Raw genomic sequence first — 20,076 nt, 5'->3', positions numbered from 1 at the left:
GCTCTAGGAGGGAAAAATGTACACACTCAATTGAGTAGAGTAATCTCTATAACCCAGCAGGAAAATAGGAGGGGAAAGGGATAAAGAGAGAGGGGCAAAAGAAGGAAGGGCAGAGTGGGGGAGGGGACAGACAGAAGCAAATCCCTTTTGAAGAGTGATAGGATGAAAGAAGATGGATAATAGAATAAATATCATGGGGAAGGGAATAGGATGGAAGGGAAACAGTTAACAATAGTAATCATGAAAAAGAGAAAAGGGGGAAAAATTGTACAAAAAATATTTATAGCAACTCTTTTTTTTTTTAGTGGGGCAATTGGGGTTAAGTGACTTGCCCAGGGTCACACAGCTATTAAGTGTTAAGTGTCTGAGGCTGGATTTGAACCCAGGTACTCCTGAATCCATTGCTGGTGCTCTATCCACTGCGCCACCTAGCTGCCCCTATAGCAACTCTTGGTGGAGGCTAAGAATTGAGAATCAAGGCAATGTCCATCAATTGAGGAATGATGGAAAAAGCTGTGTTATATGATTGTAGTGGAATGGACTTATGCTACAGGGAATGACAAACAGGATGATCCCTGAAAAACCATGAAAGACTAATGAACATCGATGTATAGTGAAGTGAGCAGAGCTGGGAGGACATTGTGGGTAGTGACAGCAGTATTGTTCAATGAGTAATTGTGAATGACTTAACTACTCTCAGCAATGCAATGATCCAAGACAATCCCAAGGAACTAATGAGGAAGCTTACTATGCACCCCTATAGAAAGAACTGATAAAAAGAACACTCGTGGATTGTACATATATAACCTGATTATGATCTTGTGGAGGGGGGAGGAAAGGGAAGGACGGAGGGAGGGAGAAAAATTTGGAACTCTAAATCTTATGAAAATGAATGTTGAAAACTACCCTTACATGTAAATGGAAAATAAAATAAATGTTTGTTGAAAAGTCCAAAACAAAACAAAAACAAAAAAAAGCTAGTGTGATGGCATACATATAGTATGTCCCAATCCTAAAGGCCACACATGACCAGAAGAAAATGGTAACAACCTCCTATTTGGGAAGATGTTAGCTGGGAGATAGCCAGAGATGAAGAATCTTGTGTTTGATGAGGCCAATTCGGCCATTTTGTCTTCATGTCTGGAACATTTATGGAAAACCCTAGACAAACACAGGACAAGAAGGCTCAGATAGGTTTCTGGCTACACTGGAGAAAGATCATCCACCATGGAGGAGATCTCAGATCCCCTGAAGCACTAAAGAATGAAGGCACTTCAAATTTGGGAGGTGGGTGGGGGACAGGAAACTGCCTCACCTACCTAGAAGGAAGACCAGCCCCCAGAGTAGCAAATCACAAGAAATTGGGACATGGGCAGGATAGAGCTTAGCACAGCAATTGAGAGCTTTTCAAACGTCACCTAGACCAACCACCTGTCATCTTACAGATATGGATACCAAGAAGGAAATGATTTATCCAAGATCATATGAGACAATAAGGAGAAGATCTGGAATGTGAACACAAACCCAATGCTACTTCAGGGTGGGCTGGGGCTCTGCTCCGTTACGTCACCTCTGGACCAATGGAAAGAGGATATTCCTCTTCCAGAAATAGACCTTGGGGAAAACGGACTAATTCCAGATTTAACGAAAAACCCATTTTCCCCTCAAACACATGGGAACATATGGAGTAAAAGACAAATCAGGGCAATTGAAGGGAATGGTATACATGAGCTCTCCAGGTGCCTCCGACATTTTTATGAAGCGACGGGAGACTGGAAGACAAAGGCCTGAGGTGGGGAGACAACCCAGCTATAAATTTCAGGGGAGGACAGGGGAACAAACTTGTTTGGCCAAGTGGCTGTTTTTATGTGTTTTCCCTGAGTAGCTGTTCTGCGAGCTGTTGCCATTAATCTTTCACCTTCCTAGAGCATTTTGTAAACCTTAATGCTGCAGCAATGGGAACCCTTATGATCGGCAAAGGATCTGACCTTAGCCCCCTGCTGACCAGGTCAGCTGGGAGGGCATAAGGAGAAGCTCGCCAGCTTCTTTGAGGCCATCTAATCCAATCTCCCCCTTTTAGAGATGAGAAGATTAAGATCTAGGGAAGTTAAGGTGACTTATCCAGGGTCATACAGATGCTCAACATCAGGGGTAGAATCTGAACCCGGGTCCTGTGGGAGCCAACTCTTTCTACTTCGACTCCAAGGCTTTCTAGAGTACTTTTTGGAGTCAGAAGACCTGGCTTCACATTGTAACTCTGCTGTTTACTATCTTTGTGACCCTTGGCAGATTACTCCCTCTCTCTGAGTCTCGGTTTCCCCATCTATAATAAGGGTTGTGAAAAAAATGACTTTAGTTCTATGAGACAGCTAGGTGATACAGTGGATAGAATGCTGAGCCTGGAGTCAGGAAGACCCTGGTTCAAATCTAGCCTCAGAAACTTACTAGCTGTGTGACCCTAGACAAGGCACTTAACCTCTGTTTGCCTCAATTTCCTCAACTATAAAATGAGAATAATAGCACCTGCCTTGCAGGGCTGTGAGGATTAATGAAATAATATTTATTCATAATGTTGGAGGCAGAATTCAAACCAGGTCTTCTTTGATCTAAGTCTAGTGCTCTGACCACTCCCATCATGCTGCCTCCCATAAGGAAGTAAGAAAGCCAAGCTTTAAAGAAGTCAGATCTTCTGACTTCAGATCCTCCTATATCAGTTCTCTCTTCTTTAGCCCCATCCATAAGTGGATACCATAGTCTAGCACCCCATCCCCCTCTGACCCTTGGTCACCACAAATTCCGGACCATACCAGCATGCCTCCAATGGTTACTTTGAAAGAGAAAATAGTAACATAAAGAGTTGAAGCGGGGGCTGCTAGGTGGCGCAGTGGATAGAGCACCGGCCCTGGAGTCAGGAGTACCTGAGTTCAAATCTGGCCTCAGACACTTAACACTAGCTGTGTGACCCTAGGCAAGTCACTTAACCCTAATTGTCTCACTAAAAAAAAAAAAAGAGTTGAAGGGGAGTGAGCTCTCGAACTCATGACACAATTGCTCCAAAAAACATCCAAATAATGCCATAGACAATACCTGGAGCAGCAAAACCCACAGAAGAATGTGCTGAAATCATCTTCTAACCAAGAACGGCTTGGAAGGTCAGAAGGAGGGAGCTGCTGTGCTGAGACAGGAGTGGAGCCCAACCCCACAGTCACCCTGACACAGATCCAGTTGCAGGAAGGCCTCACCAGAGGAAGAGACCCCCAGAGCCTCTGAATCAGCTGAAGCACCAGTGTCATCTGGAACTAAGGTCATAGTCTGGTGAGAGGGCTGAGCCCTTGGCAGGGGGGAGATTACAAGGGTCTATGCTGGTGCCGAGGCAGAATTTGGGTTTTTCACCCCTACTGGGAACCAGGAGGTAGGCTTGAGAAGCAGTGGCCCAGGTGGGGGAGGGGCACAGTCTCGTCAGAGCTAACAACCACAACACACAAAGCAAATTGGTCTAGGGTCATCTACAGACCAGGGAACACACCAGACAAGTGAAGAACCTGATTCTCCTTAAATCATACCACCTGGGACTTCTTAAACTTGTGAGAAACAGTGCCCCACTTTAAAGAGCTAAAAGTCAAATAAAAGAAAGGTAAGATGAGCAGACAGAGAAAGGTGAGGACTTTATGAGAAACCAAGACACAATAAAGCAATAAATAAATAAATAAACAAATAAATAAATAAATAAATAGAGGGCAATGTGAAATATCTCCTTAGAAAAACTGCTGACCTGGAAAATAGATCAAGGAGAGATCATTTGAAAATTATAGGTCTACCTGAAAACCATGATCAAGGAAAGAGCTTAGACATCATATTCCAAGAAATGGTCAGGGAAAATTGCCCTGATATTCTAGAAGCAGAAGATAAAATAGAAATGGAAAGAATCCACCAATCACCTCCTGAAAGAGATCCCAAAAGGAAAACTCCCAGGAATATTATAGCCAAATTCCAGAGCTCTCAGGTCAAGGAGAAAATATTGCAAGCCACCAAGAAGAAACAATTCAAGTACTGTGGAGCCCTAGTCAGGATAGCACAAGATCTAGCAGCTTCTACATTAAAGGACTGGAGGGCATGGAATAGGATATTCCAGAGGGCAAAAGAATTGGGATTACAACCAAGAATCACCTACCCAGCAAAACTGATCATAATCTTTCAGAGGAAAAAATGGGACTTTAATGAAAAAGAGGACTTTCAGGTATTCGTAATGAAAAGACCTGAACTGAATGGAAAATTTGACTTTCAAATACAAGACCCTAGAGAACTATAAAAAATTGGAGTTGGGGGATATACCTGGGATCATACAGTGAGTGGGTGACTGTCTTGTGTCTGAGGCCAGGTTTTGGCTGGGATCCCCCTGGGTCCAGGGGTGAGGCTTTGTCTACTGTGTCACCTAGCTGCCCCATGATGACATCTTTAGGATTAAATTGAGGGGTGAGGGGAATGCACTGGGGGAGGGGGAAGGACAGAAGTAGCATGGGGTGAAATCCAACATGAAAGAAACAGGAAAGGGCTTATGGAGTGGGGGAAGAGATGAGGGAGGAACAGGGCAGTAAATGAACTTTACACTCATCAGAAAAGGCTCAAAGACCTTAAACTCATCAGAGTTGGTTCAAGGAGGGATTAACACACACCCAACTGGGTGGAGTAATCTATTTAATCTGGGCAGTAAATGAGCCTAACACTTATCAGAATTGGCTCAAAGACCTCAATCTCACCAGAATTGGCTCAAGGAGGGAATAACATACACACTCATTTGGGTGGAGTAATCTCTCTAATCCTTCAGGAAAATAGGAGGGGAAGGGGATAAAGAGAGAGGGGCAAAAGAAGGAAGAGCAGATTGGGAGAGGGGACAGACAGAAGCAAATTCCTTTTGAAGAGGGATAGGATGAAAGAAGATGGATGACAGAATAAATATCATGGGGAAGGAAATAGGATGGAAGGAAAACAGTTAACAATAGTAATCATGAAAAAGAAAAAATGGGGAAAAGTGTAAAAAGATATTTATAGCAACTCTTTGTGGTGGCTAAGAATTGAGAATCAAGGGAATGTCCATTAATTGAGGAATGGCTGAAGAAGTTGTGGTATATGATTGTAGTGGAATGGTCTTGTGCTATAGAAAATGACAAACAGGATGATCCCAGAAAAACCTGGAAAGACTGATGAACTGATGTATAGTGAAGTGAGCAGAACTGAGAGGACATTGTGCATTGTGGTAAAAATTATTGGAGTTTAGCTGACTCATTTGGGAGGGGCCACACCTGGCCCACCCTGAAGTTACGAATGCTACTGAGGTCAGAAGGAGAAACCTCTTCATAGGAAGTTTTTGAAGGTCCTCCCCTCTTGGGAGAGGAAGATTGAACGCTTGCTGAGGGGAGGTGGAGTGGCTTCTGGAACGCTCTCTCTCCTAGGTTTTCTGGTGGCTCAAGAAACTAGTAGATGTCTCAGGTGTGGTGAGTGAACACAAAAACCCTGCATTCCTTTGAATTGGCTTAATTGGGAATGATCTGGGGATTGAATTAGGTTAGAGTTAGGAGAATTTATCTGTATTTCTTTTTCCCTATTTCCTTATCTTTGATTTTAATTAATTTTACCTTTGTTGTTTAATTAATTCCCAAGTAATAAAATCTGATCCTTTTGTGGAAAAGAAGCTGTAAGGCTCCTTTTTATTGTCCTGGGAGAAATATATAAAAGGGCAGTTCAAAGGGGAGGGAACTTTAGAGGTTCCTCATTATTTCCAGGACCCCAATATTTTGGCGAGTCACCTAATTTACACTCCACATAGTAAATTTGGGCCCTACAGCATATTGACAGCAGTATTGTTCAATGAGCAATTGTGAATGACTTAACTACTCTCAGCAATGCAATCATCCAAGACAATCCCAAGGGACTGATGAAGCATACTATCTACCCCCATAGAAAGAACTGATAAAAAGAGCACTTGTGGATTGTACATATATAACCTGGTTGATGTCTTGTGGAGGGGGGAGGAAAGGGAAGGAGGGAGAAAAATTTGGAACTCTAAATTTTATGAAAATAAATGTTGAAAATTACCCTTACATGTAACTGGAAAAAAAATTTTTTTTAAATAAATAAATAGAGTTGAAGGGAAAATGCAAACTTTGTACCAACAATTTCTACCCACCCTAAAGAGGTGAAGCCTAAACGCCCCAGCTAACTGGGTCTCCAACTAAACTTCTCTCTGGCTAGCTTCATCCCCATCCTCCTCTCTGGTCTCAAAGCCCCTACCAGGCCCCAGAGGGAATGGTATCTTTCCAAACCCCCCTATTGGGAGTTGCCTACTCTGGAGCCCTAAACCTTGCTCATTTATCCATTTTACAATCTCAGGGTCACTCTCAGCCAATCCAAAGGCCTCCCAATTCCATGGTGGGACTTCTGGGTGTTTCACTGGCATACCCACCCACACCCTGGCTAACATCCTCTCACCCGACTCAGGGAAAAACACAAAAATCCCAAGAGGTACAGGCAGCACTTCCCCCCACCTGGACAGAGGTCAGACCCACAGTTCACAGAGACTGTCAGTCCTTTTTACTCTGCCATCAGATTTCCAAGATCCACTCTCTATCTCTCGCCTCCTGACTGCAAACAAAGAGCTCATACACATCAGAGGGCACACAGTTCACAGCTGTCTCCCTCTAGATCCTGAGAACCACCCCTTTGGTGGGTGAATGAAAACAAAACCACTCTGGGGACCAGAGCATAAAAGATCATGGAAACGTACCTCGTAGGTCCCTTCTTTTAGGGGCAACTGACAATCAGCTACTGCCAAAGGGTGTTTGAAGTTAGGGAGGAAAAAATAAAATCACTAAACTTGGGTGAAATCTCAATTCCACCATGAGCTGCTGGGAGTGTCCACTTCAGGAGTCCTCAATTGCCAGCTCTTATCGTTTAATAAATCAAACAACAAGCTTACTAAGTGCCAGGCACTGGGGATACAGTGACAAAAATGAAACAGTCCCTATCCTTACAGAGAAGGTAGTTTGGAGGGGGAAGCCGCCATCAGCTGAGGACATCTGGTAAGGCCTGGTGGAGAAGGCGGTGCTTGAGTTAAGTTTTGAGAGACTCTAGGAGATCTAAGAGACTGAGGGAAGGGTCCTTCATCCACTCTCTGTGTGGCCTTGGTCAAGGCCCTGATGGGGGTTCTCTGAGCTTCAGTTTCTGACATCTAATGCGCTCTGATGCACATGTTACCTGGACCTCTGCCTCCATCCATTCCAGAAGCCAGGTGTTAGTACAAGAGAGTCAGAGCAACTGGGTTGAGGGACAGGAAGGCAGCAGCCATTACCAATAGTCCTAACAAGAGCACTAGGCTCTGTCCTCTCTGAGGCAGCAAAGAGAACTTGATTTGAAGTCAGATCTTCATCCACCAGTTACTACTTGTATCACCTTGAGAAGCTTCCCCTCCCCAAATAGGGAATGTGCTTTTCTCTCTAAGGTCCCTTCTAACTGCAGAGCTCATGATCTCCTCACCTATAACATGAAGGTCCTTTCCAACTCTAAATTTCCATGAACGTGGAGAGCCTGATGATGGCTGAGTGTTTTAGAAAGAGACTGAGCCAGAGGAGACTTTCGGAGCTGGGAGATACACTCTGGCGACTCACCCTGTAGGACAATGTTTGTGTTCTGTGCTTTGTCCCTACAGAAGGTTTTATGTATTAGGCTGCACTGAAAGCTTCCTGAGGTCTCAGGCCCAGAGAACACCAAAGAACTGGGGAGAATGAATCCAGATCAGGAAGTCAGGAACAATGACTACACACGATGTCTGTTCAGTTTTCTATTCTTTCAGGCACAACTGCAGGGAGGTGGTAGTAGAACCCTGACAAAAGTACATAAAAAGCAAAGGTTATGGAGATACAGGCATACTGATGCGTTGTTGGTGGAACTGCAAACTAGTCCAACCATTCTGGAAAGCAAGTTGGAATTATTCTTTTTAAAGTGACTAAAAATATAGGAGCCCTTTGACTTAGAGATCCCACTGCTGGGCATAAACCCCAAGGATATCAATGACAAAAAGAAAGGTACCATATGTACCAAAATATTTATAGCAAGAATGAACTGGGGGCAGCTAGATGGCACAGTGGATAGAACACCGGCCCTGGAGTCAGGAGTACCTGAGTTCAAATCCAGCCTCAGACACTTAACACTTACTAGCTGTGTGACCCTGGGCAAGTCACTTAACCCCAATTGCCTCACTAAAAAAAAAAAAAAAAAAAAGAATGAACTGGAAAACAAGTGGATGCCCACAGGTTGGGAAATGACTAAAGAAGTTGTGGTACTCAAAAAGAATGGGCTATTACTGTGCTATCAAAATGATGACTGATAAATATGTAGAAGAAAGGGCAGGCTTCATGAACGCCTGTGGACTGATTGACCTTTAGGAACTAACATAAAACAAATAAAATGAGAGAACCAAGAAACAATGACTACAATGGTATAAATGGAAAGAACAACAAAACAATAGAAAGCCAATGTTTTGAAATTATATGGGTCAAGGTTGGCCACAGAGGAGAGACAGGGAAAAGCATGGCTCTCTCTTCTTTATCAAGGTGGGGGATATGGGTGAGGAACACTGTAGGTGAAGAGTAGACCTTTTTGCTGTGTTGGTTAATGTTGCTGAACTGCTCCCCTCTCCCTCTTTTTTTTTAAAGTCTTTGCTATACCCTTCAAAAAAAAAATCTTTTCTATAAAAGGTGGATCTTTGGGAAGGAGAGGGTCAGAGGGAGAGAGAGAGAACCAAACGTATGACTAAGAATTTAATGTTGGATTTGTTTTGCTTTCGTTGGGTTGGGTTGGGTTGGGTTTTTTAGCGCTGAGAGCTTGAGAAGGCTGATCTCTTCTTCCTCCCTCACAGCCTGGTTGACTATTAACACCCTCCAGCATGCAAATTCTTTTATGCCTGGTTAAATCAGGCCGAGATTAACAGCCAAAGGAATGAAATTAAGAGACAGAGCAACAGCACCAGGTGTGTACAGAATTCGGGCTCGTTTTTTTTCTCCCTCTTTCCGTACTGATGTGTTGGCTTTAGCTATTGGGGGGGGGGGCGTGTTTGTTTCTTTTGCATAAAGCAAGAATGTCCTGCTCTGGAGTTCAGTTCGGTCCAAGAAATGTCAGCAAGGAGGGAGTTCAGATTTGGAATCCAGTCTGTGCCCCCTCTCAGTGGTATGGCCTTGACCAAGTTACTCCACCTCCCCAGCTCTGCCTTTTCTCATGTTGACAGGAGAGGGTTGGACTACTGACTCCAATTCCTACAGTATTCTAAAGTGAGGGGACAGATTTAGGGCTGGAAGAGACCTTAGAAGGCATCAAGAACACCCCCCTCCTTTTTACAAGTGAGGAAAAGGAGACCTGCCCAAAAGTTTTGTGACTTGCCCATGGTTACAAGGCTAAAAAGGATCTGAGGAAGGACTTGAACCCCGGTCTTTCAGACTTGGATTCCAGTGTTCCATCCACTCTATTCCCTTGCCTCTCAACAACCCCATGAGTTAAATGGTGCCAGTATGATGAGTCTCAAGAGGGAAGGTGACTTGGCGGGGGGCACTTGGTGGCGCAGTGGATAAAGTGCCCCCTTGGATTCAAGAGGACCTGAGTTCAAATCCAGTCTCACTTTGACACTTACTTGCCCAGAAAAAAAGAAAAAGTGACAGCAGGTGGGATTTGAACCCAGGTCATCTGACTCCCATTCCTGTCCTCTTTCCCCTGCATCTAAATGCCTCTTACTACATCATGGAAATAAATACTTAGTACCTACAGGGGTGCTTGCCTGTACGGGGGAGTCAAGGTAAAGTTAGGTACTATCTGGATTTGAAGTTAGTTTTGAGCATTTCTAGCTGGGTGACCTACTGGTAAGTCCTTTTGCTTGTCTGAGCCTCAGTTCACTCATCTGCAAAATGGGAATGATAATACTGTAGCTGTTGTACCTACCCCCACGGAGCTGCAGTGACTCTTGAATGAGCTCATGGTTGTAAAGGGCAGTACAAAGCCCAAAATACATATAAATGCCAACTCTTATCACTGGTTTTGCTATTTCTGAGCATCGGACTTGGGGATTAGAAGCCTGTTGGTTGCCTTGTGGCTTTCAGATGTCAGTGAATAGAGTCAAGAGACTGAAGGCTGCCACTGCCTAACTGGTCCCTTATGTCATGTAGTCACTATCGCCTGTGATTTATCCACTCCTCCATTATCTCGCCCTAAGCACAGCCCCTCCCCCACTGGTGCACTCGGTGTATCCATTTATTATTGGAAGCACCAGACCTGGACTGCTAATTCAAACCAGAGAGAAACAAGAAAGCCATCAGATAAAGGGTTGGGGAGGAGGGAAGACAGGCGTAAGTGGGGAGAACTGCTGTAAAGCAGGAGGAGGATCTATGAGATGTGGACCCAGGCATCCTTTTACACTGTAAATTCTGAAATAGGGAATTGTTTAGGAAACGTGTAGAGAAAGAGGGAGTGAGACTCTTCTGGATGAGAGAATCACAGTATGACAACATTTAGGGAGACAGATGCCTGATAATCCAGCTCCAGACCCTCACCAGGCAGAGAAAAAAAGACATCTCCAAAGGTAGAAAGTAAGAGCACTTTGATTTGAATCTGGGTCCTGGGACGCCAAAGTCCCGGCTCTCCCGACTACATCACAGTGCCTCCAAAGCCAGAACTGGTACAACTGATGACTCGTTAACAAGCTGCCTTTAAACTAACTACAGTCATAAATCCATGCAGAGATGGTATCAAAATATCAACAGGTGGAGGGGCAGCTAAGTTTCCCAGTGAATAAAGCACCAGCCCTGGATTCAGGAGGACCTGAGTTCAAATACGGCCTCAGACACTTGACACTTACTAGCTGTGTGACCCTGGGTAAGTCACTTAACCCTCATTGCCCCGAAAAAACCCAGAAACAAACAAACAAATGAAATATCAATAAGAGAAACTTGCTGAAATTTCAGGCAACACAGGGGAAAAGAGCTCTGGACAGAGCTGAGCCAAAGATGTGGGCTTATTCACTGCAGGAAACTCGGCAGCTCCCCAAACCTCAGTCAACACCTCTGGAAAGGAGAAGGTTTAACTAGATGTGGTCTCTGAGGGGCCTTCCAGCTCTGACATTCTATATGTCCCAAGGTCCCTCCCAGCTCTGACATGCTGGGTCCCAAGGTCCCGTTCAGCTCTGCCATTCTAGGTTCTTAAGCCTCCTCTGGCTCTGCCATTCTGTGTTCTGTGACCCACAGGACCAAAGGCAGGGTTTTGCTTGGGAATCCAGTCCAAAGATATTTTGCACAAGCAAGAATGACCCTTTGGAAGGGAGACTCAAGGAAAAAGAGCAACTGTTTTCTGTGTGCCAACAAAGCACAAATATACTCCAAGAAAAGTCCAACTGACAGCTGTTTCAGGAAGGAAGGAAGGAAGGAAGGAAGGAAGGAAGGAAGGAAGGAAGGAAGGAAGGAGGGAGGGAGGGAGGGAGGGAAGGAAGGAAGGAAAGAGGGAAGGAGGGAGGGAGGGAAGGAGAGAAGAAGGAAAGAGGAAAGGAAGGAAGGAGGGAGGGAGGGAAGGAGAGAAGAAGGAAGGAGGGAAAGCGGGAAGGAAGGAAGGAAGGAAGGAAGGAAGGAAGGAAGGAAGGAAGGAAGGAAGGAAGGAAGGAAGGAAGGAAGGAAGGAAGGAAGGAAGGAAGGAAGGAAGGAAGGAGGAAAGGAAGGAAGGAAGGAAGGAAGGAAGGAAGGAAGGAAGGAAGGAAGGAAGGAAGGAAGGAAGGAAGGAAGGAAGGAAGGAAGGAGGGAAGGCGGGAAGGAGGGAAGGAGGGAGGGAGGGAGGGAAGGAGAGAGGAAGGAAGGAGGAAAGGAGGGAAGGAAGGAAGGAAGGAAGGAAGGAGGGAGGGAGGGAAGGAAAAAAAGGCAGGGTTTGAACTCAAAGAATGGTCATTTGGGAGCCCCTTTCCCTTGTTTGTTTAGCTGACGAGCTGTCAGGAAGGCAGCTACTTCATTTGCTTTGCTGAACAATACCAGCTTTAAGCACAGTCAAGGGAGAAAGAAGGTGGGGCTTTGGGGCAAAGCTCCCAGTCTCCTCCATCTTCCTGTGTTGGTCCTGCATTGGTGATCGTCACCCAGTTCTGTCCAAAATTAAACCAATCACAGACTCCATCCCCAGAGCCTTTGGTTCCAAACAACCCTGGAGCCAGGTCAGTACCAGTTTAGCACCCTGAGGTGCCCCAATCCTAATCCAAGCCAAGCCAACAAGTATTCCCTAAGAGGCTACTCTGTTCTAGACACTGGGGATACAGAGGAAGCAGGCCCTGCCTTCAAGGAGTTTATATTCTTCCAAATAAGGGGGCAGAAGAGATATACAAATACAATGTGATTTGAAGACAAAAAAGCAAGACTGGGAATTCCAGAACACAAAAAGTCTCTGAAAAATCAGAATTCCGACCACTTGAAGGGTAACAGAGGAATGCAGGAAAGCTGCAGCGTATAGCTATATATTGTAAAAAGGTAGTGGCCAGGAAGATCACCCTCTGAGGAGAGAAAGAGACTAGCCTTGGAGTGAGATGGAGGAAAAACAGACACACTCAGTTGAATGCTGCAATTCTACCCAGGGAATGTTCAAAGACCCCAAGGGAGGCTGTCAGCACACTAGGGAGGGAGTGCCTTCAACTTACAGGATTTCCAGGGTTCATACAAGAACCCAGGAAGGTAGGAAGGCACACATGGGCTAGCTACACCCTCAGTGGAAACAGCCACAGGCAAGAGACCACAGATCGGAGGGAGTCTAGAGAGAGTTCTGAGGACTCCAGGATTGCAGAGAGATGTTGGCTTTAGGGTGTGCAGAGGCTTATGTATTTTTATGCAGCCATGGGAGGGCTATCTTTTGCTTGATTATGCATATTTGACACAAGAAAAGGTTTTTTTTTCCTTTTTATCCCCAATGAGGTGGGGAATGAAATGAAAAGAAAATCAATTTCTGTTCATTTTTTAAAAGCAAAGGAGTGTTACAGATGAAAAATGTGTGTACTTTCAGATGAGGTGGCTGTATTGTTATACTTAATGTTTTATTTTGAGAAGTAGGAGTGATTGGCATACATAACATAAAACAAAACAGAGCAACAAAACTACAAATGACCCCAAAATACATGTTGGGAAGAAAAAGAAAAGAAGGCACTCTTTCCAGCATGATAATAACGACCAAACTTGGCCTTGAGAAGAACTAAGAAAATGCAACTCCCTCAACTCCCTCCCACCCTCCGCTGACGGGGGGGGGGGGGGGGGGGGGGGCATGGCTAAAGAACACTTCATCTATTGTCAGTCTTGGTGACTGTGGCCTTTTTTTCTCTTCATTTGGGAATCTTTGTTACCAGGGATGGCTCCCCGAGTGGTGTGAGGGATATATTCAGATATCAGGGTGACGGAAAAAACAAAAGATATCGATGAAATGATTTTTGGAACAATAAAAAAGCTTTGTCTACGGATAGATTTAGAACTCCTTTAGTCCAACCCCTTACCGAGGAAACTGACCAATCCCATCCTCTTCCCGACTGTCTGCAGAGAAGCCCTCGAGTCGCCCCTGAACCTATACAAAATTCCAGTGCGCGAGGCTTTTGCCTCATTTGAACTGAACTCTTTCAAACTATAGTAAATCGCCTACAGTAGTGTAGGGGACCCAACCTTCCACTCTCTGAACCCCTTGACTTTCAGAAGCCTTCTCCATATTCAATGTTTAAGGAAATAAAAGGAGAATTTGCCGTTCATATGCATAGAAGAAATAAAATATAATCATTTACCAAACATTCCCTGCGCGCCCCGCACAGCCACTCCTAAGATCACGATTCTGCACCCAGCAGGAGGGGGACCGCCGGCGCAAGGCCAGCCTTTGCCAGAGGTGACCCTCTGCCCCACTCGGCGCCCAGGCAGCGCTCTGAGACTAATAATTTGCACATTAGTTGCCAGGCTTCTCGGGTGGCGAAGTTTTCCTCCAGTCAAGGAACCAGAAGTTCCCTACTCTGATGAAATCGCAGCTCTGAACCAAATGGGGAGTGGAGGGAACGAAAACATTTGGTAAGAGCTGTGTGAGACTGGAAGGCCACCCTGCCCTCCCGCCCACCCAAGGGAGCCGTGAAGGGGGCTTCTCTTTGCTCGCAAAGTCAAATGGGCGTTGGTGTCTATAGGAGGGCCCCAACTAGATCGGTCCCGGGGGCTGCTCTTCGGAGAGCTCACCACCTAACGGGACAAGTCCTGCGCTAGGGGGAGGGAGGCGCTTGCCAGGCGGGGGTTCCAAGCGAAGTCGAGCAGGCTCCCTTCTTTACTAGCCTAAGCCACTCTCCAGAGAGCTCTCCTGCGATCCAGAGCCCAGCCGAGCCGCTCGCGCCCTCTGGAGCCCCTGTCTGTCCTCCCCGCTCCCCCCTCGCCAGTCCACAGGGACTCGTGTCCTTGGTCCCCCACTCCCGCCTCCCGCAGCCACAGCGCCGCTGTCCAGCAGCTTGGGTCGCGCCGCGCCCGCCCCCCGCCCTCCCTCCCTGGCTCACTCACCCACGGCGCGGATGCGGAAGCCCCGCGGCGGGCGCAGCGCTCTGCGCAGCCAGGCGTCTCGCAGCACCTGCAGGCTGCCGGGCGGCCCGTGCACCAGCAGTACCCCGCGCCGCAGCCAGCCCTGGAAGGCCAGCCGGGAGGCTGCACGGGCCAGGCGCGCGTTCCAGAAGCAGCGCGCGTTTGCACGCCTGAAGGCGCGGAAGAGCGCACGGCCTCCGGGCTCTCCATCCTCCGCCTCCAGCGACCCCGGGATCCCAGCGGGCAGCAGCTCGTCCAGGCTCGCCTCGCCTACCCCGGGCTCCAGCTCCGGGGCTTCGGCCGGTGCCCCCGCAGCACCCCGTTCTCGCTCCTGGCGGCACAGCACCAGCGCCAGCGAGCCCGGGGCCAGCTGCACGGGGCGCGCCATCTCGCCTGGCCCGCAGCCCCTGCGCAGCCCCGGGCCAGCCCGCTCCGGCGGCCGCCCCGCAGCGCACAGCCTGCAGCCCGGAGATCCGCTTACTGGGCGGCAGCGGCGGCTGCCTAGGGAACGCGGCTTTGGGGGCGGGGCCCGGGTTTGGGGCTCCAGGGGGCCGGGCTGAGGGCGGGGGCTGGGATGGGAATGAGCAAGGATCGGCCCGAAGGCCCCAGCCGGGGGGCGGGGCGGGGGAGGGGGGAGGGGAGGAGGACAAGCAAGTGGGCTGCGGCGGGAGCCACAAGTCCATTGGGGGTGGGGACTGACGGGGGTCGGCAGAAGGAAAATGGAGCCCCTTTCTCGGGAAAGGGCCCCGAACGTGGCCCTGAGAACTAGGAGGGTTAGAACCTTCAGCCTCGAATGGTGACCTTAGAATCTAGAATGTCGGAACGTTGAACCCAAAATTTCAGGGCTGAAAGTGACTTTCGAATTCAGAGCGTTGGAACATCCTAGAATGTCACCAGGACCTCAGAATAGAGGTTCTTAATGGGGGGCCGTGGATGGATTTCAGGGGGGCTGTGAACCTTGGACAGGGGAAAAATGACATCTTTTGTTTACTAACCTCTTGACTGCAATGTAGCACGTCCTTCAAATAGGAATGTTGATACCAAATATTCTGACAAGGGCTCCATGGGCTTCACGAGACTACCGAAGAGATATAGGATGCAAAAAGGGTTAAAATACAAACAAGCGCACACATAAATCTCCTACCTCAAGACGTTAAACAGAGAATGTCTGAGCTAGAAGAGCCTTTAGACCTCAGAATGACCTTAGAACATGAAATGTCAGAGCCGGAAGGGTCCTCGAAGTGGTCACCCTCCATCGACAGAAAAGGAAACTGAGGCTCAGAAAGAATGGACTTACCCCCCAAGGGCGTTGCTAGTTAGTGTTGGAGCTGGGGCCACCAGCTCCAGATTCCATTCCAGTGCTTTTCACTGCGTTGCTAGTCAATTCTTCCCCTCCTCTCATCTTGTTTTGTTTTGTTTTGTTTGGTTTTTTGTTTTTTTTTTTTTTTTTGCGGGGCAACGAGGGTTAAGTGACTTGCCCAGGGTCACACAGCTAGTGTCAATTGTCTGAGGTCAAATTTGAACTCAGGTCCTCCTGAATCCAGGGTTGCTACTTTATCCACTACACCACCGAGCTGCGCCCCCCCTCATCTGCCCCCAAATGTCCCCCTCACCCGAAGCACACATTCGGCCCCCCAAGGAAGGCCCATTGTTCTTGGTAGTTCAGCATGAGGATATTAATCTAACTTCCTCATTTTGCAGAGGCAAAAACTGACCAGCCCCATCTCCTCCCCCTGCTGCCTCTAAACCCTTAACTCTCAGCTGAGTCGACATAAAAAAGGATTTTCCCCCATAAAAGCTGAGCTGCTTCAAGCTAAAGGTCCCTCAGCTCATGAGTGAGGGGCACAGAGTCCCCCCAGGGACTATTACTTGTCATTAGGAGGAGGAACATCCACAGAACAGGAGTTCAACCTCGTTCGGTCCAACTTGGGCACAGTGGAAGGAAGGATGGGGACTAGGGGCCAGTGAGCTGTGTTCTAGTCCCAATGAAGCTGGTAACTTTTTGTGACCTTGGATAAATCAGGTACAGTCATTTGCACCTCTATTTCCTCTGACTAAATCCAGGAGGCTGAATTAGAGTCTAACAATTCGACAGATATTTATGAAGGTCTTCTGTGACCAGAACATTGTTCGTTTAACGAGCATTGTGAGAGTCTGTTGTGCTCAGAGCTTTGAGCATTGTGTGCTAGGATTGGGGAGACTCGGTGTTAAGCATAACCTAATAAACTACATGTGGGGGTTTCTTCTGACTCTAACATTCTACCATTCAAATGGATTTGGAGGTTGGTCCCACCACTGGGAGGGACCATTGACATAAGGCTTTCATGGGGTGTCAGAACCAGGATAGAGATAGCCCCTCTCCTTCCTCCAAGATCTAAACTTCTATGGGATTCTTTGGATCCCCGGTACAGGTCTTGTTCCAAAAGAGCTAGGCATAGTAGCAGGGTATCCAGTACATCCCAAGGTGTGAAGGAAGCAGAGTGACCTCACTTGTCAGAAGGGGAACGCATATCTAGCCAGTCTATTGCTGTACAAAGGGACGCTGATGATACAGAATCATTGGCCCTAAAGCTAAAAGGGATCTTAGAGGTTATATTGTCCAACTCTCCCATTTTTTTACATGGAGACGTTGAAGCCCAGAGAGGGGAAATCCAAGATAGATTCGAATTCAGGTCTCCTTACTGAAAAACAATGTTCTTTCCACTGTAACATAATATTTGCACTATAAACCACATAAATTCTTTTTTTAAACCACATAAATTCTTGTGAGAAAAATATTTTGAAAACTAAACCACTATTAAAATACAAAAGCTCAACTTCCCCGCTTACTGTCTGAGTAATCCTGGGAAAGTCACTTACCCTCAGTTTGCCTTAATCCACTGAAGAAGGGAATGACAGACCATTCCTGTACCTTTGCCAAGAAAATTCCATGGAAAAAGTAGTCCAGGGGTCACAAAGAGTCGGATGAATAACAATAACAAATTAAAACTTGGATCTAGGTCTTTCTGCCCCCAAGGGCAGCTCTCTGTACACCTATACATTATCCTAGAACACATCTTTATTTGGGGGGGGGAGGCGATTGGAGGAAACAGCTGTGGTTTTATCTGTGTAGGGAACTTCTGGTGGGGAAATTCTCTTCTCTGACACAGTCTTAGAGAGTTGTCTGAGGGCAGGCAAAGGTTGTCACCTGATCGCACACTTAGTGTGTGGCAGAGGCCAAACCTAGCCCTGATATCTCTGAAGCCAGCTCCCCAGCTGCAGCCCCTCTTAGCGCAGTCACCACAATTCCTAAAGTCTTTTCCTGTTCTAGGCTCCATGATTCTACACCTCCAACCCCCTGCCCGATCATTCCCTTTTCTTTCCTGTCTTAAGGATGGTCTTCACCTAGGGCTGAAAACCTGTTTGGTGACCTGAGGCACAAAGGAGAAATCTGACCTGACAGCAGAGGAGCCAGGAACTCCCCTGGCTGATTCTGATCTGTGGCCTTGGACAATGCCAGCATTTAACCTGTGGGCCTCCCTCCTGGGAAGAGGAAGATGGCAGCCAGATCTTGTACGGGAGGAGAAAGGTGCTTAGAACTGAATGTGCCAGAACCAAAGACTGCCCCTCTGCCCCTCTCTCAGATAAGAAAATTAACAGGCTGGCAAATCCCAGAACTTTGACACAATCAATGCTTCTCTCTCTCCTTCCTTCCCTCCCTCCCTCTCTCTTTCTCCCTCCCTCCCTCACTCTCTTCCTCTTTCTTCTTCTTTCCTCCTCTTTCTCTTCCTCCTTTTTCTCCTCCTTCACCTCTCCTCCATTCTTCCCCCTCTTCTTTCCCTCCCTTTTCTCTTCTTCCCTACCCCCTCTCTCTCCTTTCCCCCTCCTCCCCGTCTGTCTGCCTGTCTCTTTCTCAGTTTGACTACTGATTTTGGAAGAATATAGAGCTTATATTTAAGAAACATACCCATGTGCCTAGATTTCCGGGATTATAAGTAATCTGTCCACCACAAAACATCCCAATCTATCCTTAACCCAGTAGTTGTGTCTTTGAGGGATGCCTGTGGCTCAGAGGTTCAGTCAGTCAATTAGTGCTTACTATTCAACAAGCACTGTGCCAGGCTAAGGTTAAGAGACTTGCCCAAAGTCACAAACTGTCTGAGGGGGGATTTGAACCCAGGTCTTCCCAATTCATTTCAACAGGGATCCATAACAACTTTTTAGATCACAGATCTGGTAAAACCTAGGGACTTCTCAGAATCGTTTCTTTAAATGCTTAAAATAAATTACCCAAGGGGCAGCTAGATGGTGCAGTGGATAGAGCACTGGCCCTGGATTCAGGAGTACCTGAGTTCAAATTCGACCTCAGACACTTAACACTTGCTAGCTGTGTGACCCTGGGCAAGTCACTTAACCCCAATTGCCGCACACACAAAAATAAATAAATAAATAAATTGCCCAAGATTACAAAATAAACCAATCAAACTGAAATACAGTTATCCTTTTTTTTTTTCCAAAACAAGTTTCTGGACCATGAGTCAACAGCTCCTTCCCATATTACACAAAGCTGCCTCAAAAGAAAAAGAAGCCCCTTACTACTTTGAATCCATTTCCATCTTTTAAAGCCCACATCAAATGTTGTCTCATTCAGAAAGTCCATGCTGAACCTGCTCCCCCTTCAGACTTCACAGAGCACTTTGTTCTGTATCTGTTCAATGCATTTGATAAGGAATGGTTTATCTGTGTTTTTGTCTCATCCCCTTCCTAGGAAATAGCTGGGGCTGGAATCAGGAAGAGGCGTGATGGAAAAATGTGTGCAGTATCTGTGTGACCCGCCCCCCCTTTCTCACCTAGAAAATAAAAGGGCTGGTTTAGATGACTTCAAATGCCCCTTCCATCTTTAACAACCTGTGAACTTATCAGATGTATTCAAATAATGCCTGGGATGATTACTAGCTGTATGGCCCTGGGTTAGTCACTTCTGTCTCAGCCTCATTTCCTTATTAGCAAAGCAAAGCTAATACTTGGAAGGTAGATTGGTTGTGAGGTACAAAAGAGCAAACTCTATGTTTAAAAGTGCTTTGCAAACCTGAAGTCGCTTATTCCTACACTCTTTTAAAAATCAGGGGGCAGCTAGATGGCGCAGTGGATAGAGCACTGGCCCTGGATTCTGGAGGACCTGAGTTCAAATCTGACCTCAGACACTTAACACTTACTAGCTGTGTGACCCTGGGCAAGTCACTTAACCCCAATTGCCTCACAAAAAAAAACCCAAACAAACAAACCCCCCCCCCCCAAATCAACTAGGACCACTAGGTGGTGAAATGGGCTGGGCCTCAAATCAGGAAGCTCTGAGTTCGACTATAGCCTGAGACACTTTACCTCTGTGACCCTGAAAAATTTAGTTAACCTCTGTATGCTTCAGTTTCCTCACCTGTAAAAAGGGGGTAATAATAGCACCAGAGTTGTTGTGAGGATCAAATAAGATAATAATTGTAAAGCACTTAGCACAAGG

General features: G+C 46.7%; 1 protein-coding gene across 1 annotated transcript in view; it reads right to left on the bottom strand.

The window, feature by feature from the left end:
• STOX1 (storkhead box 1) overlaps nt 1–15,006 on the bottom strand; it is a 69,941-nt gene extending 54,935 nt beyond the window's left edge. Inside the window, exon 1 of the mRNA XM_043986174.1 lies at nt 14,565–15,006. Coding sequence (XP_043842109.1) covers nt 14,565–14,970 — 406 coding nt within the window. The 5' untranslated portion in view covers nt 14,971–15,006. The remainder of the gene's footprint in view (nt 1–14,564) is intronic.
• Nucleotides 15,007–20,076: the final 5,070 nt, after the last annotated feature.

The sequence above is a fragment of the Dromiciops gliroides genome, chromosome 2 (assembly GCF_019393635.1).
Source record: "Dromiciops gliroides isolate mDroGli1 chromosome 2, mDroGli1.pri, whole genome shotgun sequence".
Taxonomy (NCBI): Eukaryota; Metazoa; Chordata; class Mammalia; order Microbiotheria; family Microbiotheriidae; genus Dromiciops; species Dromiciops gliroides.
The sequence above is the reverse complement of the archived record's forward strand: the minus strand, read 5'-3'. Positions and strand labels throughout refer to the sequence as shown.